The sequence below is a fragment of the Dasypus novemcinctus genome, chromosome 17 (genome assembly GCF_030445035.2).
Source record: "Dasypus novemcinctus isolate mDasNov1 chromosome 17, mDasNov1.1.hap2, whole genome shotgun sequence".
NCBI lineage: Eukaryota > Metazoa > Chordata > Mammalia > Cingulata > Dasypodidae > Dasypus > Dasypus novemcinctus.
The window spans coordinates 65,249,570-65,277,246 of NC_080689.1; the positions used below are offsets into that span (position 1 = coordinate 65,249,570).

The window sequence follows — 27,677 nt, forward strand, 5'->3', positions numbered from 1 at the left end:
AGTGTTACCCACATAGATTGAAAAACCTAACCCAGTAGTTAATACGAGTGGACCAGGGTTTGTGCCCCCTGTCTTGTCTGGAAGATAGGTTTTCTCCTCCCACCAGGCTTTAGCCTGCTCTAGCTCCTCAGTCCAGTTGATTGGGGATGCAATGCCTGTCATCCAGCTCTCAAACCACAGCACACTGTGCAAAAGGAATGGGAGAACAACAACAAAAAATAAACATAAGACAACACTGTGGCTTTTTAAATAGGTACATAGACTCTCTTGTTTAATAGCAGTTAAAAGAGGAAAATATACAGGGGGAATAGACATGCTCTTTCCACACAGGAGGTTTTCCACTAACCATGCAGCCCATCTGTATCAGTAGCTTTACTAGTGAATTTTAAAGAAAAAAACTTCCCTTTAGAGTTAAAAATGGACTTTCCTATATTTCTCCACATATGTGCAACTATTTGTGCAAAATAAACAGGCTATTTTCCAACACATTAGTGTAAAATAATTGTGAATGCAGGCAAAACGAAACAAAGCAAAACAAAAAAGAGTGAGAGCGAGAGAGACAACTGAAGCAGCCAGGAGAAGAATCCTGATAGAAGGGAAGCCAAGGTCAGGAGATTTCTGTAGTAGGTCCCAAGGAGTGTGCTCAGAGGCCTTATGAGGAAGGTCAGGGCCAATGCAAGTCTTGGGGAATAAAGGTGTAGGACTCATTGAGAAAGTATTTGTCAAGTATACAGTGAAGACAGGTTAACTTTGAGGCCTGAGACACTGTTAGGCATGGGATGCAACGAAAACACTGGTGGGCACTCCCAGGAAACTGTCCATTCTTTTTGCTAATGAGGACTCTCCACTAATTTTAATTTCTAGGTTCTGTTCTTCTCCTCCCAACAGCTTCCTTTACAGTCTGCTCAAAGAGATTTTCCTATGGGTGATAAAACTATGCAGGATGCCCATATGATTACTGAAACCCCCTAGGGTCCAAAACCAGACTGCCCCTCTAGGAACGTGACCTTATTTTCCCTAAGAATCAGAGGGCAGGTAGATTTCTAGTCACCCCTGTTCTCAACTTCTCATTGAAGCCCTAAAGGGTACTTTATATTTCTGGCATGTGAGGCCAGATCTCAGGAGTCCAAGAGGCATGCTTTGAATAAATCCTCTCAAGGCTGGTCCAGCTATGAGCCTATAGACAAAACACTTTAAAAAGTCCCTATTCACCATCAAGATAACTTTGACATTGCTGGTGCCTGGTTTTACCTCCCACTGCCCACCAAGAGCCTCTGTACATACAAATAAGTAGCAGCATGCTGTTTTTTGTTAAAGGAGGGAAGCAGACTAAAAAGGAAGAGGAGATACACCAAAGGGTCCATCTTTGCATCTTGAGTGTGAATAATGTTCCTTTAAAGGAACTTTCACATGCAATGGACAGAGTAACCCCCATTTTTCCACCCTGTTCACTTTTTCCTCTACAGCACACTTCTTTCAGATCAGCAATGTTGATTCTCTAAAACTGTGACATGCTTAAGGGTCTCTTCATTCCCACTTCAGAGTCTCACTCAAAGCTGAAGAGGTCTGGCCCCAAACTGAAGACTAGCGAAGGAGGGTTCTGGGACCTCCTCAAGCATTAGGACTTCAGATTGGTAGTCATCTCTCACTCTTTTCAACAAGGTCCAGGGCTTGGGAAAAGATGACATCTTTGGTCTTATTTCCATGGGCCCTGGCCATCCCTTTTGGCCTTTGGGTGGCCTCTGGGTGGCAGCACTCAGATTTGTGGCGTTGGGCGGCAGTACTCATTGTGACCCTCATCCTAAGACCCTGGGCCAACTGCCTACCTCGGAGGATGAGCCTCAGCAGGCATTAGCAGAGCTCCGACCCAGCCTGGTCTCTCCAGCTTTGAGGAGGACTCTATGTGTGCATATTCTTTTCTCCATGCTTTTCAAGTTCCTACGGGATATGGAGGTGGGAGGGGGCAGGGATTGAAAGAGGAAGCACTGTCCTCCCCAGGAGCAACTCAGTAGCTGGCAAAGGTAGTGATGAATTCTGTTTATTCTGTTTGATGAGTCTCTCCTCCCACTAATCCGAGCTGGAAATGCCAGTGTGTGGCTTATTTGTCATTGTTTGGTGATGCCCAATTATACTCTTGCCAGCAGCCACAGTAGATTTCCTGAAGTATTTTAAAGGGCAGGTTCCTCTGCTGACCTCATAGCAAAGCCCTTGCATGAAATCTCAGGAGTGCATCTGGGACAGCTCCAAGCTAAGCTGGTCCAGGTTCCCTGTGCACATGCCAGAGTTTGGGGTATAGGGCTACAGACTACCTTTCTCAGGCGAGGACCAAAGATGGCTTTGGGGATCTCAAGAAAGGATGGATGCCTTGGGCTTGAGTAAGAAGAGCTTCATATCCAGGGTATGATCTAGTGAGGGATGGTTGGGCCAGAGGCCACAAAGCAACTAGCCATGGTTAGTCCTGTCTACTTCATGGTGACAGTGGCTCTATATCTAGAGGTAAACAGTGCCCCTAATACTGTAGAGCTGATCACTTTTCTTTTAAAGATGGTGGCCAGAAAACTGGCTTTAAAAAATGAAGGAATAAACTAAATAACTCTCAGCTCTAAGAATAAAGAAAGAGACACTTTTAGGCTTCTGGGATCTGACCTATCCCAATGATACTGTTAGAGGAGGCCAAATTTGGGACTCTCTGTGAAGACCCATGGAAATAACTGCTGACCTATACCCTGAACCAAGTCCCTTGACCCTAAAAGAAGGAAATGAGATGAATGGGGAATGAATTGAGGCTTGGATTACATTAACAATGGCTTGCAAGATCCAGTAAAACTCCTTATGTGATATAAAACACTTGTGGTATGTGGACAACCTAGAGCTAGTCACGGCTCCCAAATATTACCACTGTCTATTTAGCTCTATCCTGCCCCAGAAAAATTAACAGTAAAAGCCTTAGGTCAGCCAATGAAAGTCAGTGCACTGAGGAGATGAACCTCCAGAACTGTGATGTTGCCAGATCTTCTTGTCCTTGCTTTATGAAGAATCAGCCTCACGTATATGGTGAATGAGAGGAGGAAGGGTATCCTTTATTATCCTTTTGCCTACTCCTCTTACCTCCCAGTGCCAAGGACCTACCTTGTCTGATAGTTCCCAAGCCCCAGACCGAAACACTGGAGATGTAAAATCAAAGGTGACTCATGACACTGGGATTGCTGGTACCACCATCTCTAGGATATCACAGTGTAGTAATAACTTCCCCTGCATCCCAGCTTAGCAACAGCTCATGTACTTGCTTATTCTCATGCCTCTTTTACTATAGGGAAAAGTTATGTGAATACTGTACAGGGGTTAATAAAAAAATACATATGCTCTCTTTGAAGAAGAATGCACAAATGTTGGGCCAGCTAGGGCTGGGTCCTGGACTCTGGTGCTTCAGTGAGCAGCCTCTGTGGGTCCGAGGTCAGCCTTCAAGAGTGGTGGCTGCTGATGAGTCCCCGGAGCTGCTTTGCCACAGTGTCAATCAGTTTCTGCTTGTCTCGCTCATTTTTCCTGAACTGCGCAAACATGTTGTTCTTGCGGCTAGTGTCCTTCATCCTAAACAGAGAAGGAAAGAAAGAGAACAAAGTATTTGAGGAGACAATGGTGGAAGGCAGACTTTCAGGAGGTAGGAATGGCACAGTGCCTCTCACCCGCTACCCAGAATGGGAAGAGTACAGAATATGTCTGTGGTCAGGCTCACATTCACCTATTGATCAGGAAGATGTTCTACTGATGCTCATAGCCCTCCCAAATTTCAGTCGCCTTTGAGAAATAGTCAAGACCCAGATCCTTAATGCCCCAAACCCACCTACCCAACTCATTCCCTTTTCTCCCAAGGTATGCACCTGTGATAGGTATAGGGGGCATGCTACAGCCCTGCTGGGTAACAGGCTCCCAGGGAATGGCTAGGACCCACTAATTACCTCATGTACTCACTAATTCAGGAAATCCTTCTGGGACTTTAGACTGGTATTTGAAAAGTAAAGCAGAAAAATGCTCTTAACTAGCAATTCCAATAAGAACATGAATAACCAGAGACCACTGTGTATTTCTAAACCTCACTGTAGCTGGTTATTCTATCCTATCCCTAACAAAACTAAAGCCTTGACTGATCATTTTTCTTCTGTCTCAGGGTTAGGGCCTAAATGCAGTGAGGTGGCTATGAGGGCATGGTGCTGAGGAGAGCAGATGCCAAAAGGCTGGGCCATCCTCCTATTTGATATACCAGGGCTTTAGGCCAGATGAGCCCCTCAGTTCTCAATGACTGTCTATATCCTCACACCTTTGGCCTTTGGAGACCTTTCTATTACTAGGTCTTGCTAAAGCCCCACAATTGGCATATTCTTAAGACCACAAACCATGGGGAGTTCTAGCCAATGGTTCTGTTAGATATAGAGTCCTAACTGGGAAGCATGGATAAATAAGTCAAGGCCAGGAGGCTGAGACTGTTGCAGAAACTTCCCCAATCTGACTAAGCCACTGTATCCCCAAATCTGACTAAGCCATTGTGATAGAATCAAGGAATCTGCTCTTCTCTACAGAGGGCCCACAATTCTGGCATCTGTTGGTGCCAGTTAACTCTGGTCCCAGCCTCTGCACACTGGACATAGAACTCTTACAACTAGTTCTAGGGTTAGAGAATTAAGAATAGTCCCCAGAACAATTTCTCCCCAGTGGTTTCACCTCTGTCTCCCACGGCTGGGTCAGCTCTCCGACCTCACTGCTGCCTGGGCTGCCTGGAGACAGGCTCAAAGAGGGAAGAAAGAAATGAGCCATTGTAGAGTAAACTACCCCCTGGTATTCTTATCAGGGTCCTTCAGCTAAGCCTGGTCCATTCCTTTCTGTGGGTGGCCCTTTGCAGAGGGGCAGGTTAGAGACCAGCGAATCCCACAAGGCCATTTACATCCACGTGGAAAGGAAGTTCTGGTGAACTGTATGGCTCTGGCTGACACTGATGGCCACAAACCAATGGAGACTTCCTCCTCTGCTCTAAGGTCAAGGGCCTTCAGGCTGGTTTTATTCATTAGGAAACTCAGAACACTGAATGTACAGTATTCACATATGGAGGCCTGTGCTAGGAGGGGAAGAAGAAGAGACGATGGGTCAGTTGAAAAGAAAGCATAAAGCTGCTCAAGGCTGTGACAATTACTGTATTTGGCCCCTTACAAACTAATTGCATAGTTATGCTTGCGGAATTGGTTTGTTTTTAGATTATTTATTCCAGAGAAAGAAAGCCTTTCTTTTGCTGGGTGTGCTAAAAATCTAAAGAACAACAACAACAAAATAAAACAAAAAAGAAAGAAAGAAAAAGAGAAAAAAAGACAGACACTTTCTATAGTCCTAGGACATTTAATTTAATGTCCCATCTGGTGATTAATTTGATGACTCCTTGATACAAGCCAGGGACAGGTAGACAGTGCTGGCTTTGAGCTCCCATAGGGAAGCTCCTGTAATAAAGTAGGAGAAAGGGAAGGAGGGAACAAGAAAGTAGTCTCTGAGCCCCAGAGGACAGAATTTCTTGGCAATTTATTTCTCATATGGCCTAGATTTGAGATTGGGTGCTATAAAGATAAACTCCAGTGCTCTAAGGGCTGACAGTGACATGCTGGTTTGTACCCTCGGAATGTTCCAAAACCAAAGGTGAGCCCACTGTCTTCCCTCCCATTCTGTAAGCCCAGAATCCTGATCCACTTTAGCTATGGCCACCTCTCACTGACACAGTGAGCCTTAGGGACCTCTTCTCTTTTCTGAATGTCCTCAGCAGGCCCTGGGCTCTTTCCATGCCTCACCCTGCTAATTAGGGCCAGAAAAAGAAAGCTAGAGGTTCAGTGAGCTGTGGGGAAAGCAGGAATGGGTCAGGTAAAGGGATTAATTCCTATGAGGCTGGAAGAAGTGGATTTTGAAGATCTGGGTGGACTTTGGTCCTACAGTGTGGAAGGAAGCTTTCAAGCACTGATGACTAGGGTTATGCACAGGGGGCTTTGTTGCTGGCAAGGGCCTCTAGAATGCTAGAGGTGGGCTGATTATTTTAGTGTGCTGTTGATCCATAGGAAGTGGAAGAGCCAGTACTTCCTGGACTGAGATTTTAGGAACAGAGGATAGTAGAGAGGTAACTGATTGAAGGGAATCCCAGAGACCATTTGGACACATAATGAGTATGACCATCTAAACACCATTTCAAAGGCCAAAAGGTTCCCCATTTCAGTTGGGTGCCTAGAACTCTGGAATTAGGTTTTGGGCTGAAGATGCTCCTAATGAAAAGTCTTCCACGGGAGAGATAGTTCCAAATCTTAAAGCTACAGGCCTCACCTAGGAGATAGAAGAGACAGCTGAGAAGAAGCTTCCTTCTACTAGAGCTGAGTTTCAAGCCCTACACTAGTAAGAAGATTGAGTATGCCAGGAAGCTGAGTGGGAACTACCCTTGATCTGGCAATGATGAGGAAAAATCCCTGCCACCCCTTCCAGCCCCAAAGGAACTGTAAGTCAAGGGTCACTCTAAGAACCGAGATAGAGGAGGCAGTCAGCCACTTGGCACCAGACCAGTTTAACAGATTATTATGTCAGGGCAGGGACAACTCACAGGGAAGGGATTTTAGTGTAGTCATTAGTGTCAATGAGGAAACCAGAAGGACTTGCCGCAAAGTGAATAGGAAAAGGCCCAAGTGAATAATACGCTTACTCTCTAGATATCCTAATGAGGAAGGTCATTGGGGGAGAGAATCATGGGAAACAAAGTTAAAATGGAAACATCAGTCCTTGCTTTGATCAGGAGAGAGTTGTACTCTGGGCTTTCAGTCTCTTGGCTACCAACACATACCTGTACATCCTGTTCTTGCCTACTCTCCATCTCCTTTCCTTTCTCCTCCTACATATGGCACAGTAAGAAGTATGCCCCTCAGCCTCTCCTGCTTATCAGCTATACTCTGACCTCCTAGACTCTGGGCCTTGCCTTTCTAGATTTGAGAACACAAGACTGCTGTCTATATAGACTTGCTACACTGCCCAGATACAGGATGCCCAGGATACCTTGGTGAAATCCTGAAGATACTGTGGAGCATTTCTCTCTGTGGATATATCTTCTAGGCAGTTTCTAAGAGGCTGAAGGTTAACTATTTGGTCTGATTGCAAGAAAAAGTTGGCCTTTACATGGGTTTGGTCTCTGGCCTGCCAGCTCTCAACTAGGTTAGCAAAAGTCAGAGCACCTGGGTACCATACTGGTTAGCCATGAGATGCTCTGGAGCTGGCTAGCCCAATCTTAGTGGTAGGACTTCTGCCTCAGGCAAGAACTAGGCAACTCCAATAGAGCTTTCTTGAGACAGTCAACACAATAAGTTAGACCTGGGGTGGGGATGGAGAGAGGAGAGGAAGGTTTCATTAATTCCTGGAGTGTCTCCGCTAGGAACCCGAGAAGCCGCCTGTTCACTGGTGCTGCTTTATCCATATCATACCCCAGATGACTGGAGCCAACCTTACTCTGTTCACCAGGCTGGCCTGAGACCTTTTGAACTAAGGCATCTACCACTTCTTTTGTCATCCCTAGTGAAAGATATGTTGCCACCATTAAGCTTCAAGAGAATATCAGAGTCCAATTCTGACACATATTTGGCCGAACTTATTGGGGCTCAGGAATTAATAGGCTACAAGATGAAAAGTGGACTGCCAAGTGCAATGAGGGAGACTGGTGGCAGCACTAAGGACAACTTCAAGAAGGGGACCAGTAGGTTAACTTTTCAGAATATTGGCAAAGGGGAAATTACCCTCTTATAATTCCCCATCCCCATCCCTCTATCCCCCCAAACAAACCACTGGACTAGGTACTTACTTCTCAAGCAGGGTCAGAGCTGTCACTGGGTTTACCCGGAGGTACTTGCAGTTGGGTTGGCCATAGTCTGCAAGATAGGTCGACCAATCCCACTGGATGAAGAGATCCAAAAGCTGTAAAATATCCAAACCCCCACCCAGGGATTAGTTAGAAAGACAAACCAGGACCCCAAGAACCTTCATCATCCTTCTCTACCAGCCAATAGTATATCTGAACCCTGTTAGTAAAAAGGTAGTAAGAGAAGACAGAGCATTTCTGCCATAAGCACAATAACATTGCTATGACTATATGCCAGTAGTTAGCTCTCAGTTGCAGGCCTGTAAAGAAACTAACACTGGACTGAATCAAAACACAAGATATTACAATAATCACTCCCTCATTTATTTAATAAATGCTTATTGACTGCCTTCTACATGTGTGCTGGTTTGAAGCTGATGTATTCCCCAAAAACATGTTTTTAAATCTAACCCATTCCTGTGGGTATGAACCCATTGTAAGAAGGATCTTTTAATGAGGCTATCTGGCTACTTCAGTTCAGGTGTGACCCAACTCATTCAGGATGGCACTTAATCCATCCTGAATATGGGGGAGAGAGAGAGAGAGAGAGAAAGAGAGAGAGAGAGAGCCAGGGAAGCGAGAAGCTGAAATCAACGAAAACAAGAAGAGAAGGGAGAAACCAGTAGATGCCACCATGTGCCTTGCCATGTGGCAGAAGAGCCAAGGATTGCTGGCAGCACATCCTTGCCTGTCTGTTTTCCCTGGGCATCTGGGCAAACAGGCAGTGTGGGCCTTGCCCTGCTTGGCCAAGTCTCCACTCCCATCCATTCCCTTAGAATAGCTGTTAGGAACTTCCTCCATCAGCCTGGGAATTGGCTGAAGTCCCAAACTCAAAACTGAGAAAAGCCCCTACACCCTCAGCCAAGAAATGCATGTTAAAGATGAGAAAAGGAGGGAGGGAGAGAGACAGTCATGATGGTTGGACTGGGACAGCATGGCTCCACTGGGCCCTCTTCAGCCTCTTTTAGGTCATGCCTATTTTAGTTGGCAAGTAAAAGGGCTTCTACCACTTCCTCTGCCCCAAGGCCTCACAGAGCTTTCCTTCAGAAGAGAATTTCCCCTGACTTCCTACTCTATCTTTGGTATTTCTGTCCAATAATATCCAAAGACCACTCAAGACACTTTCTCTTTACTTGCTCCTAGGGAACACTGCCAGTCACTGGAGTGTCCCTTGTTCTAAAGTTCTTCCAGAACTGTAGTTTGCAAATCTGATTATTCTTCCTCCAAATCCCAGGAAAACATATGATAAAGGATAGCATTTTCTCAATTAATATCTTTCTCTCATGAACTTTTAGAAAGCTTTAGGGAGCTTTTTACTATTTGCCCACTAGGGAGCTAATAAAAAAGTGAATTAATAACAAATGAGTCTAATTGGAAAAAAGCAAAAACTTGATTTCTTAAAGTTATTTTAGGTGTTATTTTTCAGATGCAGACACCTACACGCATGTGGTAAAACCACCTTCTCTGTTAGTAAGTTCCTAATTTCTCTGATGGAGTTTATGGTATCAGTATTTTGTGATCTATTGCAAAGAATACCATATATTTCTGGTTGGTGGAACCTGGGTACATCACTAATGGACTGTGGAGGGCAGTTTAGCTCAGTCTAAGGGTATCTATCTTTATGTTTCTGCTGAAGTCTCTCAATGTCAGCGCTGAGACCTAGAGCTCTGGATGACAAGCTACCTAGTTTATCCCACTCTAAGCATGGAAGTTGCCTAATTCTATTAAGCTCAACCAAGAGGAGCCTGTAGATCACACTCAGGATCCAGGTTGCTTTCCCCAGTCCTTTAAAGATGGCCTGTACATAAGCCTGATGGTCTCCTCTGAAAGTGATGGACATGGAAAGGAGTCAGGGAGTACTTAACTAAGTTAGTTGCTTAGGAGAAAGAAAACCAGCAAGCCTGTTTATCAACACAGCACTTCAGTTTCCAGACTATGGCTGTTTTCAAAGGTGTATCAGAGGAAGCAGATGTAAATCAAGCGATTGGGCTCCTGTCTACCACATGAGAGGTCCAGGGTTTGATTCCCTGGGCCTCCTGGTGAAGGCAAGCTGGCCTATGGCGAGCTGGCCTGCATGGAGTGCTGGCCCATGTGGCAAGCTGGCCTGAGCAGAGAGATGGCACAGATGATGGAACAAAAAGAGACACAGAGAAGAGGCAATAAGAGATGCAGTAGACCAGGGAGCTGAGGTGGTGCAAGAGATTGAGCACCTCTCTCCCACTCCAGAAGTTTCCAGGGTCAGTTTCCAGTGCTGCCTAAAGAGAAGACAAGCAGACAAAGTAAATGGACAGAGAGCAGACAAAGGGGGGTGGGGGTGAGGACAGAAATAAACAAACAAATAAATAAATAAATCTTAAAGAAAAAGGGGGGGCGGGAATCAGGCCCTCCTAGGCACCATATAGGTTCTGCACATGCAAGGATCTTGCTGGATCTCAATAAACTCTCACGGAAGAATGCAGAACACTCAGTCATTACTAATGATCACATTCCTTTAAAAAAAAAAAAACAGCTTTCATTTGGAAGTAATTTCAAACACCAGAAATTTGTAAGAATAAGAACAGTTCAAAGAACAAGATATACTCTCCACCTAGATCCACCCACTGTCAACACTTTTCCCCACATGCTCCATTTGTGCTTTCTTACTACACACACATGCACACATATGCATACATGCTATATCTCATCTGAGTTGTCTGAGACTAACCTGCACGTATCATGGCTCTGTATCCGCATGCACTTCAGTGTTTCTAAGAATAGGCCTATTTTCTTACATGACCACCCACAGTAAAGTCATCAACTTCAGTAATATTGATAGAATCCATATTCTAATTTTGTCAATTGACCAAATAATGCCTTTTAGGTTTTTTTTTTTTCTTGGCTCCAGGTATTATATTTGTCATGTCTCTTTAGTCTCTTCTAATTTGGAGAATTTCCATAGCCTTTCTTTTTACTTTTTCTTTTATGATATTGACATTTTTTTTTTATTGACTTTGTAATAATATTACATCAAAAATATATATGTGAGGTCCCATTCAACCCCACTCCCCCACCCCCCCTCTCCCCCCCAAAACACTCGTTCCCATCATCATGACACATCCATTGGATTTGGTAAGTACATCTTTGGGCACCTCTGCACCTCATAGTCAATGGTCCACATCATGGCCCATACTCTCCTCCATTCCATCCAGTGGGCCCTGTGAGGATTTACAATGTCCGGTGATTGCCTCTGAAGCACCATCCAGGGCAGCTCCATGTCCCAAAGACACCTCCACCTCTCATCTCTTCCTGCCTTTCCCCATACCCATCGTCCACCATGTCCACTTTTCTCAATCCAATACCACCTCTTCTATGTGGACATTGGATTGGTTGTGTCCATTGCACCTCTATGTCAAGAGGAGGCTCAAATTCCACATGGATGCTGGATGCAATCCTCCCATTTTCAGTTGTAATCACTCTAGGCTCCATGGTGTGGTGATTGTCCTTCTTCAACTCCATCTTAGCTGAGTGTGGTAAGTCCAATAAATCAGATTGTAGGTGCTGGAGTCTGTTGAGGCTCAGGACCTGGCTATCACATTGTCAGTCCAGAGATTCAAATCCCCTAAATATATCTTAAATCCCAACGTTAACTGCACCCCCAGCACATTAGCATGAAAGTCTTATGAAGGGAGATCCCATCTGAGTCCAGATTCATCACACATAAACACCATTTCCAATGAGGGGCCATCTGCCCTGGTAGTTAACCCCATCGGCCATGGCCATAACTCTCATGGGTCTCTTTAGCCTTCAAAGGAACCAATATCTGGGGGTTGTATCTGCTTTATCTGTCTCTCTGACTCTGCTCAGTTGTGCATGAGGGCAATCCTTCTGCCAGCCTCCAGACTCTTTTTTAGAAACTCGTAGCCATATAAACTCATTTCTCCTTTCCATTTCCCCCTTACTTTAGGTCAAACAGCATTTTAAAGTCATGTTATTTTATGTAGACATGGGATATTGACATTTTGAAGACTATAGTTCACCCCTCTCTTTCTCCCCCCTCATTTTGGTTTTATCTAATGTTTCTCATGATGAAGTTCAAGATCCGTATTTTTGAACAGAATATTACATAAGTGAGATCGTCTTCCTCAGGGTATCACATCAGGAGTCATTTAATATTCATTTGCCCCTCACTGGTGATCTTAAGTTTGATCACCCAGTCAGAGATGTTGTCTGATTTTTCCACTGTCTAGTCATTATGTTTTCCTTTGCAACTAATAAGTAATTTGTGAGGAGACCGTTTAAGAGTATGCCACTGTCCTGCTCCTCATTCAAATTTCCCCTTAGATCCACTGATGATTCTTGCCTGGTCTAATCTTTACTGATAGTTGCAAAGTGATGACATTCCAGCTCCATCCTTCTCTTCACATTTACCAGTTGTCAGACAGCATTCTGCTATAAACAAGTGCTCTTCCTTCTTCCCATTTTATTTATTTATTATTGGTATGGACTCATTTTTTCAATGGCTTATATTCATTACCATACCTAATTATTTTGGTGCTCAAGTTGTCCCAGATTTGGCCAGTGTGAGCCTCTCTAAGCTGTAGCCTGTGTTCTTGTGATATGCCCCATCAGTTTTTGAATATCTCCTTATTTTCTGGCATAAGATGTTATAGGCTCATCTCACATTTACCCTGTCCCAGCTCTAGAATCAGTCATTTTCTTGAGGAGCTCAAGTTTCTTTTAGTGGAGAATGTTCTTAGAGACCAAGATCTGGGTGCTAGGTATGCGCTTTGTTACTACAGTAACATTTTTCACTGCCACTGGGGGATAAACTGTAGGGAACTAAGTCCCTTCAGCAGACACATGCACACATATACATACATATATTCATAATGTAATTATATTCAAATACATATACATTTTAGAAATCATTAGTTTACACTGATATCTCCAGTTCTAACCTGTTATATTCTCTCTTGCCTTCTCCCATTCCATATAGTTATATACTTTCTTCTAAAGTGAAAACTGGCTCATAACATCATCATCACATTTACTAATTTGCTCAATCACATAGTACATCTAAAATAGTTTGAGAATTGCTTATACATATCACTACCAAAAAAACAGTCCAAGCCAAAACAAAAACCACCAAGCCTATTAAGAAAGTGTTTAGGATTTGTCTGCAATTGTCCCTTCCAACCCAAGACTGAGTGTGTACAATCAAACACTGTGTTCATAAGTCACTTAGATTAGTTTTTTCCCATGCCTCAGTTAGTTAATGGTATTCATCTAAATGCAACTGAGTTAATTTGATTTCATTTGCTTTCACTTTTAGGTTCCTCCCTATCATCTGTTAATTTAATTTTTCGGAATACATAGGACATTAACATGCTTCCAAATGTCAAAACTAAACAAAACGATTAACTAAGAGAAGTGTCACTCTTTCCATATTCAATTCCTTCTATTCCAATCCTTCCTCTAACTTTGTAGATAATGAAATCTACTATTTTCAGATTTGTTTTTCCTGTTTCTTTTTGTAACGGAAAGCAGATACATGTATATTCTTATTTCCTCTTCTATCTGTCACAGAAAGTAGCCTACTATATATGTTCTTTAGGGAATTGTATTTCTTGACATTTATTAGTAGGTGGTAGATGAAGGAGAAGGAAAAAGAGGAAGATCAGAAGTGGGAGAATGAAAACCTAACCTAAATAACTATTTGCTAAACTTTGAGTATCACCTTCATGATTTTTACCATATCCTCTTACTACCTGTATTATTATTTATTTAAATTGCTTCTTTGTATTGATTCATGTTTTGAACATTAGAAAAATTTAAAAGAATATTTATTACTATCCTATTAATAAATAGGAAATCACTATTACTTGCCTTACATGGAAGACAACTCAAATATTAGTGCCATAATGAAACATTCTTTTTGTCCTCTCACAATGTGATTCAGTGGTTAATGGTTAATCTGGGTACTATCAAAGCGCATCTTGAATACCACTTGACATGTTCTTCTATAGTTCTGATATTCCACCAAACCTATGTTGGGATTTGTTTGTGACTTAAGCCAACAGTTGAGTGCCAAATGTGTTCCTGGAATAGAGGCATGTGATCTTTGTGTACAAAGAAGCAATTATAACAGAAGTTTTATCCAAGCATGAGTCTCATTATGAGAGAATATTGGTATATATAATGCTGGTAAGTGACATAGTGACCAAGCCATACTCCTTCTTTTTTAATCATCGATTGAACATTTTGCAGTTTTCTATTTATAACAAACTTTAAAAAGCAAATACGCATTGTGGTGCAGAATACACACACATATATACACCCATTTTAAGCTCACTGTGGTTACTGAATAATGACTTGATGATGGGAATCATCTCAGCAATATCAAATACCAGTTTTCCTTATATATTTGTCATGGAGCTCAATATGTAAAATTTGCCTCCATTTACTGATATTGGTAGATTTTAAAAATGTTTTAATTTTGAAATAATTTTAGACATGTAAGTTACAAAAAGTTTAGACAGCTCCTCTCTACCCTTCACCCAGCTTCTTTAATATTAACATCTTACATTACCATAATGCAATCATCGGAATCAGGAAATTAACATTGGTACTATTAACTAAACTACAGACTTTATTCAATATTCAGCAGATTTTCCACAAATGTCTTTTTCTGTTTCAGGAGCTGTAGCAGTTTGATTTAAATGATGAATTCCAAAAAGAAATATTGGATTATGCTAGTAATCTGATCTGTACCTTGGCAGGATTGAGTTATGATTAGGGCGTTGCGTCCCCACCCCTGGGGACTCATACATAAAAGGCACAGCCAAGAACAGAGTGGGGGACTTCCATGTTAGAGTCTGATGTTGAAGACCCAGGCAGTCAGCACCCAGAGGAAAGAGAAGCCATCACCAGGAAAGAAGGAACCTTAAACCCAGAGAACGTAGGAAGCCCCAGGAACGTAGGAACCCAGGAAGCCTGAATGCTTGCAGACGTTGGTAGCCATCTTACTCCAAAAAGACTTTGGTGAGGAAAGTAACTTACACTTTATGGCCTGGTATCTATAAACTCCTACCCCAAATAAATACCCTTTATAAAACCAACCAGTTTCTGGTATTTTGCATCAGCACCCCTTTGGCTGACCAATAAAGGAGCTAATCTAGTATCCCATATTGCATTCTGTAATTTTGTCTCCTTAGTCTCTTCCAATCTGTTACAGTTCTTAAGTCTTATCTTTCAAGATGTTAATACTTTAGAAGGTTTGTTTTTGGTCATTTATTTTGTAGGATGTCCCTCAGTTTAGGTTTGTTTAATATTTTTTCATGATTAGATTTTGCCTCCAAGGGGACATTTGGCAATGTGTCCAGACATTTTTTGGTTGTCACAAGGCTGGGGGTGATGGTGCTAATGGCATCATTGGGTAGAGGCCAGAAATTATGTTAAACCTTTTATACTGTACAAAGCCTCCTTCCATAACAGAGAACTATTCAACCCAAAGTGCAATAGTGCAAGGTTAAGAAACCCTGAATTGAGGTTATGCATTTTTTACAAAAATACCACATAAGTGATGCTGTGCCCTTCTTACTATATCATGTTAGGAGTTTCATGATTTCCAAATGTCTTATTACTGGTGATATTAACCTTGACCATTTAGTTAAGGTGGTGTCTGTTGGGTTCTTCTACTGGAAAATAACTATTTTTCCTTTTGTGATTAATATACTTCTCGGGAGAGATATACTTTGAGACTATGGAAATATCCTGTTTCCCTTCAAGCTTTTATCTACTAATTTTAGCATCCTTTGATGAATTTTGTTTATGACAATTTTTACTGTAATGCTTGGCTAAAGATAATTTTCTACTTCCCTCATTCTCTCTTTAGTTATTAATTGGATGTCTTTTGTGAGGAAGCACCATCCCTTCTTAACCTCATTTATTTATTCAAGTATTTATCTGTAAAACCTCATGGTTATTTATTTTCTTTTATGAGTTATAAGCCAATACTACCATTATTTATTTTGTTCAAATTGTCCCAGCTTTGGCCACCGGGAGCTCTTTCACAATGGTACTCCTATGAACTTTCAACACACCCCCACCATTTTTTGACCAGTTCCTTACTTTCTGGTACTACAAGATGCTCTAAATTCAGCTTGTCTTTTCCCTGCCCAGCCCTGGAATCAATCTTATCTCCAAAGAGCCCTGGTTCTTTTTATTGGAGAATGGTCATCTAGATTGTTATTATGCTCATTGTTACTGGGGTGTTATTATTTCTAGATCCCCTCAGCAGATAGGACTAGGAAATATATGTAAGTATAATAACCCATGAATCAAATAATCTATGTTGATTTCTGCACCTATTTGTACACATATATATTAAAATCATGAATTTATACTGATGTCTCTGATTGCACTCTAACACAGTTTGTTCTAGCCTTCCTCTTTCCTTATTTATAATTTCTTTCTCTAACAGTAGTGAGAAACCTGTCTCTCATTATCTACAATAAATTTTCCTTATTTGTTCAATCCTAGTGAAAACGACCGAATGTACTGGGGGAGAGTGTAAACTACAATGTAAACTATAATCTCTGTGGTGCAGCCGTGCTCCAGAATGTATTCACCAAAAGCAATGAATGTGCCATAATGACGTGGGAGGAGTGGGGGGGTGAGTGAGGGGTATGTGGGGACCTCATATTTTTTAGTGAAACATTTTTTGTGATCTATGTATCTTTAAATAAAAGACAATTTAATAAAAAAATTGTTAGGAAAAACAAATTTAATAATTAGAGCATAGTATTTGTATTTAGTTCTTTTGTCTTTAGCTTACAGTCAAAATACGTTTCTTAAAGTTACTTAGGTTAGTTTTCTTTCTCACTCTTTTCAATGTGGTTATACCATTCTTTCGTAACTCAATTAGGTTCATTTTCACTATTTGTGTTCCATTTGGATTCCCCTCACATTCTGGCTGATTTTAATTATTTATTTGTTTTGGGGTGTGTTAAATAATACAACAGTTCCAAGAGTTATTGCTATACAAAAAGGTATACTCAGAGAACTATGGCATTCTCCTTATCACTATTAACTGGTTCCCATTTTGCCTCCCTTCTTTCTATATCTTTCCCACCCATCCCTTATATGCTAATTTCTAATTTCTGGTTTATCTTTTATTTCTTCTGCATAAATGAGCAGACACATGCATATTTTTTTATATACTCTCCTTTCTCAGCTGAAGAGTGCCATAATATAGATAATTTTTGTACTTTGCTGTTTCACTTAACTGTGTAACCTGAAACTTACTTGTAATATGTCCATTCTTCTTTAATGATGACATTCTTTCTTTATTTATACAAATGCTATTTTTGTATGCTAAACAAGAGAAGTCATTTTCAAGGCACAGACATTACATTTTGGGGTATTTCATTTTAAAATTGATGAAACAGGAAAGTGTTAGATATTTACAGAGTAAGACATACTGATAAATATTAGGGCAAATTTGGTTAAATGCAATCTCAATCATTAACAACACTCTTCTCTCAAAAGCAGAGTTATTTGTCTATTGTATTTATCAGAACAGGGGAACTAAACTAGACTAACAGTTGGTGTGAGCCTTATAAGCTACATATATCAATTAAAAATGTCAATTATATGATTAGTGGTCATTATACAAAAATACAAGTAGGAAAGGATATAGCATGTGAAGACATTTTGAATCAGGTTATACTAAACAGGTTATCTTGATGGAATACTTTTTTTTTGTCTTCTGTATAATTTTTATACATGTGACTTTACTGGGGCTTTGTCAGTTTTAAAGCTGCCTCTGCTATATTTTTGTTACTTCAGAACATCCCTGTGGCTTAACAGAACTCAAAATATAATTCAGATTTCACAGGGGGGAAACCAAGACCCAGAAAAGATAAGCAACTTGAAGAAAATCACAAAGTAGACAGGAGGTACAGAAGGCTTGCTAATTTACACACCACAGCTATTCATCTAAATAAAAAAAAAGGATTCCGGGAAGTGGATGTGACTCAAGTGATTGGGCTTCTGCCTACCATATGGGAGGACCCAGGTTCGATCCCTGGGGCCTCCTGGTTAAAAAAAAAAAGCGTGTCCATGTGGCGAGCCAGTGCCCGTGCAAGTGAGTCATGCAAGATGATGATGCAACAAAAGACAGACAAAGGGGAGAGTCAAGGCAAAGTGCAACAGAAACCAGGAACAGAGGTGGTGCAGAGGTCCCCAGGAATGAATCACAGTGAATCCTAGAAGAGAAAAACAAGAAGAGAAGACAAAAAGAGAAAAAGATACATAAGGTCACACAGTGAAGGTCACAGACAGCAAAAAACAGCAGATTCTGTCTCTGTTCACATCAGGCTAGGCCAAACTTCTAAAATGACTCTGTTTTTCAATGGTAGCTGAGAAAAATCCAAAAAAAAAAAAACAACCAAAAACAAACAAAAAACTAGTCCAAGGTCATAGAGAGGGTTAATTGGACAGAGAACAGATAGCATTACAATAGCAGAACAAGATGTAAAGTTCCAGGGAAGACCTTGAGAATGAGTTACTATGAAGGCCAAGTAGGACTGGGTAGATTCTTGTTAGTGCATATCAACATATACATTTCTCCAGCAGAAGATGTAGAAGTAATTTGAATGTATGAGTTGTTCATGGGTGAAGGAGTAGAAATCTTCAAGTATGAATTATAAGCAAATAACTAAGCAAATGATTGTGAGGGTGCCCTTGAGTTCTGTTTTGCAGAAAAGATAACCCAAAGAATTAAAAAAGTTAAAATGAAGAGGTTGATGAAGAATTCTCTGCTTGTTTCCACTGTTGGACTAGTGTTTGTTATAAAATCATATCATGCCTACTCACAGTGGAAGAGGATTGTTTCAGATATTCTGCCTTGATTGCTAATTCCTGGGATATAAGATTCATTTCCCATGTATCCCAAGGATGAGGACCTTGTTTTCTCCTTCCTCCAGAGCATAAATTAGAATAGGGCTAGATTCCCAGTAGGTAGATAGTAATTTTAAAGTCTATTTTAAAGTCCATTAACATATTAAACGGACTTTAAAATAGATATTAAAATTGGTGAACTAACATAGTCACAGGAATGACACTGGCCAGATGGAGGGACAGACTTATATTTTTTGTTTTCCACAGCAAACTTTCCAAATGGCAAACATGGGTCCTCCAGACCAGGACTAGAAGGAAGGATATATAAAAAGAATGCAGCATCAAACTGGAGGGAAGATACCTATGACAGGTGATTGAGAATCCAGCCCTAGATGTTTGGCTCCAACGTTTTAAGGGATGGAAAGTCATCAGATGTTTGGTTCCAAGTTGATGTCTGGACTGGCTCCTCATGGACATCATGAGCCTACAAAGCCTGCAAAGATTTCAGAGAGCAAAGGACCGTAGGAGCTAAGGCAGGCACACAGACAGACAAAGATACAAAGACACACTGACAAAGACACACTGACAAAGTCACAGCCTCTCTTCCCCTTGGGGAGATTTTCTTTATATGTTCTCTCTTGAATAGTCTACACACTGAGTGCTGTAGAGAATTGTATTCCAAAAGCAGGCATGCTCTTGAAGTAAATGTTGTAGCAAAACCTGAATTTCTACTTTATATACATTCCAGAAGAATTCATGTTAAACAGGATAGAGTACAAAATAATTTCAAATAACATACTCCTCTGAGACACTTAACATATAATCTGCAAAATTCTAAATCTGCTGCCTCTTTAGAATATGGCTACTGTATGAAGTAGATTCTACCTACTTAAGAGAGCAGTAACATGAAGAACATTAAGCTAGGAGAATTCTCTTTTGGCTACTTTCTTTGACCAGATGAAACCAATTGCATGATTATAAAGTATTTTTCATAATTACTGATTGTAGCAGTTTGATATTATTGATGAATTCCAAAAACAAATATTGGATTGTGTTTGTAAACTGATCTTTTCCTCTGGGCCTATTAGATTATATTGGATTCAGAGGTTTACATGATTAGGCAATCAGGTAAACCTCTTGTGCCAGTAGGGTGCCAGATAAAAGACATGGTAAAGGACAGAGTTGGAGGGTTTTTGAAATTGGCGTTTGATGCTGAAGTCTTAATCTGGAGCCCTGGGAAGTAAGCTCACAGAGGAAACAGAAGTAAGCCCCAGAAAGAGAGAAACCCTGAGCCCAGGAAAAAGAAGACCCTAGAAAGAAAGGAGGAACCTAGGATCTCTAAACCCTCACAGATGTCGGCAGCCATCTTGCTCCAACATGTAGAAATAGACTTTGGTGAGGGAAGTAACTTATGCTTTATGGCCTGGTATATGTAAACTCCTACCTCAAATAAATACCCTTTATAAAAACCAACCAATTCTGGTATTTTGCATCAGCACCCCCTTGGCTAACTAATACCCTGATCCATAGGTGCCTTTTTGGGAGGCAGCATAGCACAGCAAAAGGAGCCCCGGTCCAGGAATGTGACCCCACGTGAGTCACCACATCTGTTTTTCTGGTTCAGATACAGAATCAAAACAGCTCCTATCACCAGCTGAGGGCAGACCAAGAGAATGACTGAGAAAAGTCCGTTAAGAAGCACAGAATTGACTGATCATTTATGTTTATTGTCCAAGATCTCCCCCAGTACCTTGTCCCTGATGCTGGGTCTCTCTGATTCAAATAAGAGCATCTTCCTGCTTCCCAAATATCCTCAGGAGTATTTCCTGACATAGAAATCTGGGCAAAAGCAGCAAATGGAAAGCAGAACTTATTTAATCAACATAAGCTGAATATCAGTAATTTCTCTGGTACTCTTCTAGGCGCTGCACATGAAAAATTAACAAGACAATATATCCAGTATTGAGGAACTCAGTTTGGTAAATAAACAGATGCAGAATGATGTGAATACTCAAGAACTATGAACAGGGTGCAAAGAAAGTTAAAAGGAAGGGAACTTAGGCTTGAGCCAAGTTGGTGAGGGATGGGCGTGGGGTAGGGGGAGTTTGTTAGGCAAGGAATTTGACATGGTTGGATCTCTCAGGAGTATCTTGGGAATAACCAGGACAAATGAGGCAAGTGATAAAGGGCCTCATATACTAAGCTAAAGTGACAGTTAGGCTAAAGTGTGTCCACTTGGCCAGGTAATAGTGCCCAGTTGTTTGGTTAAGCAAACACTGAGCTAACTGTAATACAAAGCATTTTATGAAATTTAATCATCAGTGAGTTGATTGCATCTATGGCTGATTACATATGTAATCAACTGAGGAGATTGCCATCAGCAATGAGTAACATCTCATCCAATCAGTTGAAAGTCTTAAAAGGAGACATGGTTTCAGCATTCAGAGAGAGATTTCCCATCTCTAATTCAGACAACCAGCAGGGAAACTCATTGAGGACCTTCATCGGAGTCCCTGGCTTGCAGCCTGCCTTATGGAATTTGGACTTGTGCGTTCCCCTGGTTGTGTGCGACAATTTTATGAGATCTCATACTACCTGTAGATATCTCTTGTGGGTTCTCTTTCCCTAGAGAACCCTAACTAATACAGCTTGGTACCAGGAGTGGTTCTGGAGAAACACAATCTTAAAAATGGGATTTATGAATTGGTTCTGGGATTTCTTCAATTGACTCTCTAATCTAATTAGATTCAAGGGCACTAATGACTCTGTTCCAATAATCAGGAGGCTACTGACAGTCCATGGCATGAGTTGGCAATAGAGATAAGCAAAATATCACCACTGGATATGACTACTTTCATGCTTATAAGAGGGAAGGCTCTGGGTGAGAGTGTTTTTAACACCTTAACAGAGTTTTGTGGAGTTAAAAGGTACAATACTGTTGAATGGCTATTCCTAAATATGCTGGATACATGTGCCCTGAAAGAAAATCTTGTTTTGTCCAGCCACAGACTTGAGATCTCTGAAAACCAGACATAGAGTCTAACTGTGTGAGTAGCAGAGTTACAACAGAAACTAAAATCTCAACCTTGTAGGGTGTCTGCTATTAAAGTAAGGACACTGATTGGAAAGGAGTGGAACCCTGAGGGTTGGAATGGAGACATATGTGTTGATGATGATGGATACACTGAAACCCTAAATTCTGCTGAGTCTTTGCCAGGTAAACCTGCAATGGTCTGCCCACCTTAATTAAGCCTGCCCTGAAAAGACAGCCACCTAATTTCTAGCCTGCCCCAAAGAGTCAGCCACCTGACTTCCAGTCTGCCCCAAGGAGTCTGCCATCCAACCCCTACCTGAAGATTTTAATCCTGTCTCACCAGATAAAACTGCAAAGGAATGTTTTCAGTTAATTGACTTGCAAGAAACTTCTAATCCTTCTTGTTACCTATCCCTACCACCCCCTTTTTTCTTCTTCCAGACCTATAACTAGACTGAAGTCATAAGTCCCCAAAGAAGTATAAAATATGACCCACAAATAAGTACATTATACTCCAAAAGAACTGCATGAGTGTTCCAAATTATATAGACAGATATCAGAGGACTATGAGTGGGAATGGATATTAAAGGTGTGGGATAGTGGTGGAAAGAATATGAAGATGGATAGGCTGAATTTATTGATATGGGCCCACTAAGCAGAGATTCTGGATTCATTGTTATAGCTTGAGTGGTTAAAAGGGCTCTAACCATTTCTTTGGGTGGCTGGCTGAAACATGGACCAAAAGATAGTTGACAATGCTTGAGGTTGAGAAGCCAGAATTGCCCTGGTATACCGTAGATGAGGGAATCCAAAGACTTAGAGAAACTGGAATGTCAGTATGGATTTACCATCTAAGACCTGCCCACCCACCCTAGGAATGTCCAGAGGACACACCTTTCACCAGGACTGTGAGGAATAAATTTGTGAGAGTAAGTCCAACTTCCCTGAAGAGATCTGCAGTTGCTCTTCTCTCTAGGTCAGATATTACAGTGGGATGCTGTCACAGAACTAGGATTCTTAAATACTATAGGGATGATTGGATCCTGGGCTAGCAGAAGCCAAGTAACAGCACTTAATTGCCAAAGACAAGGTGGGTGTAGCCACCACAATGCAAAGCTGATTCAAAGCAGCAATCAGAATAGTCTTTGTCACATAGACCTATGGTACTGGCTAATAGATCATGGGGTAGCTAGAAGTAAAATAGATGGATAGTCTACTAAATTCCTACTAGATCTGTATAAGCAGAAGAGTTCCAGGTTGAATGAACAAAAGCCAAACTTGAGTTACAGAAACAGAGTCATAGCCCCTTAACTAATTCCCAGACTTGAGACAGCTTACAGACTCAGAGCCCCTTGAATGAGGGGAAGGCCAGGTCCACTCAGGGAAGGACCATGTTACACTGCCCACAATTTATACTGTTAATCTTCCTCCCTGCCTTCCCCAAAGAGACTTATGGCCTTTAATCAGTGTAACTGCGCTGAGGAAAAGGAAATAAGACATTTTAGGGATTATTAGACATGGGTTCAGAGGTGAAATTAATTCCAGGAGACCCAAAAACATCACTGTGTCCACCAGTCATGGAGGCAGCTTATGGAGGTCGGGTGATCGATGGAGTTTCTGCCCAGGTCTGTCTCACAGTGGGTCATTAAGTAGGTTGCCAGACTCACTCTGTGGTTATTTCCCCAGTTCCAGAATGCATAATCGGAATAGTCATACTAAGCAACTGGTAGAATCCCTATATTGGTTCCCTGCTCTGTAGAGTGAGGGCTACTATGGTAGCAAAGTCCAAATGGAAACCACTAGAACTACCCCTACCTAGCAAAATAGCAAATCAAAATACCGGATTTCTGGAGGGACTGCAGAGATCAGTGCCACCATCAAGGACTTGAAGGCTGCAGGGGTGGTGATTCCTACCACATCCTCATTCAACTCTCCTATTTGGCCTGTGCAGAAAAGAGATAGATCTTGGAGGATGACAGTGGATTATCATAAATTTAACCACGTGGTGACTCCAACTGCAGCTGCTGTTCCAGATGTGGTATCATTGCTTGAGCAAATCAACATATTCCCTGGTGCCTGATATGCAGTTATTGATCTGGCAAATGCTTTTATCTTTTTTTTCCTTTTCCATCCCCATCCAGTTTTTTTGTTTGTTTTTTTGCTGTCTGTGTCCATTTGCTGTGTGATCTTCTGTGTCTGGTTTTTTTTTTTTGTCTTCTCATTTTCTCCTCTAGGTTTCACTGGGATTCGATCCTGGGGACTTCTGATGTAGGAGAGAGGTTCCCTGTTGCTTGCACAACCTCAGTTCCTGGTTGCATCTTGCCCTGATTCTTCCCTGTGTCTCTCTTTTGTTGCGTCATCATCTTGCTGCATCGCTTGCTCGTCATGTGGGCAAGCCTTTACCAGGAGGCCCCAAGGATCGAACCCGGGTCCTCCCATATTCTAGACAGAAGCCCAATTGCTTGAGCCACATCTGCTTCCCTGCTTTTTTCTTAATTGCCATTAATAAGGACCACCAGAAACAGTTTGCTTTTAGCTGGCAAGGCCAGTAATATACCTTAACTGTCCTACCTCCTACCTCAGGGGTATATCAACTCTCTGGCCCTATGTCATAATATTGTCTGCAGGGACCTTGATCACCTCTCTCTCCCATAAGACATCACACTGGTTCATTATATTGGTGATATCATGTTGATTGGACCTAGTGAGCAAGAAGTAGCAACTACTCTAGACTTATTGGTAGGGTATACGCATTAGGATGGGGGATAAAAAAAATACAGGTGGCTTCCACCTTGGTAAAATTTCTAGGTGTCCAGTAGTGTGGGGCATGTTGATACATATCTAAAGTGAAGGATAAGCTGCTGCACCTGGCCCCTCCTATACCAAAAAAGAGGCACAACACTTAGTTGGCCTTTTTAGATTTTGGAGACAACATATTCCTCATTTGGGTGTGCAATTTGAAACACAAGGGACTTTCGCGGACTTTAAAATTATCCATGAGTTGCTTGCATATATGGCTGATTAGATTTACAATCAAGAGAAGACTGCCATCACCGAGTGAAGGCTCAACCAGTGAGCTGAAGACTTTAAAAGGAGAAGTGATTTCAGCATTCAGAGAGAGAATTTCCATCTCTACTCCAGACAACCAGCATTTCCTGGGGAATTTGTCAAGGACCTTCATTGGAGTCCCTGCCTTGCAGTCTGCCCCTGCGGAATTCGGACTTGTACATTCGCATGGTTGTGTAAGACAATTTTATAAAATCTTATACTATTTTCAGATATCACCTTTCTGTTTCTCTAGAGAACTCTAATACAACAAGGAGACTGAATTTAGCCTGGAGGCTTCTCTACTTTTTTCAAGGAAACCTGCTTTCTTCTAAATCAGGGAACAGAAAACTATAGTCACCACCTGCTTTTGCAAATAAAGTTTTATTGTAATACACCATGCTCATTGGTTTATAGATTGTTTGTGGCTGCTTTTGTACTACAAAAGCAGAGTTAAGTAGCTGTGAAAGAAACCATATGGCTTGGAAAGCCTAAAATATTTACTGTCTGGTCTTTTACAGAAAAAAAGTTTGCCTCTAGATCCAGGGCAGGGCAGGCAGTGTGCTCTGAAATTATCTCGGTTTTAAGAGGTCTAATGTCTATTCAAGAAAGGAAGGAAAGAAAATAACTTCAGGGAGACCCTTCTAATTGTAATAAGGTGACAAAAACTTCATTATCTTAAAAGCTGGTACCAGAATTATTTTAGGGGAGAGAAACATATTTTTGGGAACTATCTTGCTTTGTGAGGCCCAAAGGTGCCAAGACATCTAGTAAAGAAAGGGGGAAGGAAGGAATATGTTACTCTGCTTTTTGAAAGGCAGGGAGCTGACCTGAAGAGAGGAAACCTAATATGTGTAAGAAGGTCTAAGAAGGATCTCAAACAACTTTTGAGGCCTGAGATGTCTAATAAGTGACTTTTTCAAAGCTGTTTATTGTGTAGGACGCGATAAAAATCTCCCCTACAAACTCACCCCTTCAATCACAATCTGTAGATAATCTTCCTTGCTCCCAATTGATTGCTTGGATGAATGGATTTTTTTTTTGGCTGAGTTTCATACCTAGAAAGCTATAAAACTGCATTGTGGAAATGGGAGCCCAGGAGACAGAGAAGGCTGTAAGAACGAAGGCATATAGGAGACCTTTACATTTTCCACAGGCTATGGAACTGGGATGGGGAGATTCTTTTTTTCCCTGGCTGAAAACAAGGAAGAAGCAGGGGAAGGGGCAAGTAGTGGCTGTGCAGCTCCCTGCTTTCTCTCCATCCCAGCTGCCAGGTGGATGGAGACTTCATTAAGTTCTTTATCAGGGACCAACTGTACGTCAGCAGCTTCCCTTGAAAGGGGACGTCACACTGAGAAATATTTATTTGCCTCATAAATGTGGGTTTATAGGTTTGCTGTCTAAACTTTTCACCTCTAAGACTACCTTGGTCAGGAGAAAAGGAGAGACAGCTAGTCTTAAGGTTCTCCCATTGTCACTAGCTGGTGCCTGGGGGAAAGACTCCCAAATAAAATATGCCAACACCAAGTACTCCTTCACGTCAGAGGCTGTCCTATAAGGCCATTTCTCACTGATAAAAGCATCTATGCCGCTGCAAGGAGAAGAAAACCCTTCATCACCGTGGGTAATAACACCATACATACATGTTCAAGGGGAGGAGGCAAAGCTCCTGCCACGGGCTGACTGAGTTACCGTGTGTTGGGCAGGGGCAGGCAGGCAGGAGTGGGTTTTTGGATGGAGCTGCTGGCACAGATGTGGTGGGAGAAAGAGGCAGGAGCCATGGGCCAGTGTTCATTTTCTTTCAGCATATTGTAATTTGTTAGAGATTCCTAGGTAAGTGGATTAGAAACTATATTATTGAGTTAACTAAACTACCCTTCCTCTCTGGCTAAAATGAATAAATGGTTTAAAAACACCCCTGTAAAGATACCATGGATTCAAGATAACATTAACGATATAAGTGTAACAAATATCAAGAATATGGTAGAGTTCTCAAGTCTCTTAATCACAGAACAAGCTCTTACCACCTATATTATAGAGTAAAAACAATGACAAGCTAATCAGATTTGATAATAAGTCAGGCCTACCAATTTTGAAATTATCAAAAGGCTACTTAGAACCTTACTTAACCTAAATACATATTGTGCCTTGAAATATTAGTTGATAATAGTATGTGTGTGTACATATATGCATACACACACACAAGCAGACTTTCAAAGGTAATAATATTCTGCCTCAAACTGCAGTGGGGAGGAAGGTGTATGTGATATTATCCTTTTGTAGCTATCCAATATCTAATTACAATTTGTTACTAGATTGTTATACACACAAATATATCAGGGGTGAGTCTTCTTTTTTTTTTTAACCAACAGTGGCAGTTAATCAAAAAAGCTTGGAGACACTGGCTAGATAACCTGCAGGAAAATCTATGTCCCTGGTAGCTTGCCGTGATTGTATAGTGGTTAGTACTCTGCGTTGTGGGTTTTCTTTTAAAAGTAGTTAAAACAAAGAAGCACAGTTGCAGAAAATTACTTCCTGCCTTATCTGAAACATTATTATATATTACAGTCTAGGTACCTTATGATGAGCATAGAAAAATACCTAACATTAAAGGACAGGAAAGCAGAGAATGTATGTCCTGGACAAGATTAGAATAAGCTAGAATCTCAACAGCCTTGGGAAAAATGCTTGAGTTTAGCCAAAAGGTTCAGTGCTACACAACTAACTTCTTAACGCCCTTAGCCCCGTTGGATCTGCACTTAAAATCTATTTTGATTGCTTGGGTTTAAGAGTATGGAGATGGAG

At 41.3% G+C, this 27,677-nt stretch overlaps 1 protein-coding gene across 3 annotated transcripts in view; it reads right to left on the reverse strand.

Annotated features, from left to right (window-relative positions):
• Positions 1-238: 238 nt before the first annotated feature.
• EXOC6B (exocyst complex component 6B) overlaps positions 239-27,677 on the reverse strand; it is a 748,241-nt gene continuing 720,802 nt past the window's right edge. For all 3 annotated transcript variants that reach the window (XM_058278915.2, XM_058278913.1, XM_058278914.2), the window contains 2 exons: positions 7,856-7,968; positions 239-3,588 (listed from right to left, as the gene is read on the reverse strand). In XM_058278915.2, the coding sequence (XP_058134898.1) occupies positions 3,462-3,588; positions 7,856-7,968 (240 nt within the window). In that variant the 3' untranslated portion in view covers positions 239-3,461. The remainder of the gene's footprint in view (positions 3,589-7,855; positions 7,969-27,677) is intronic.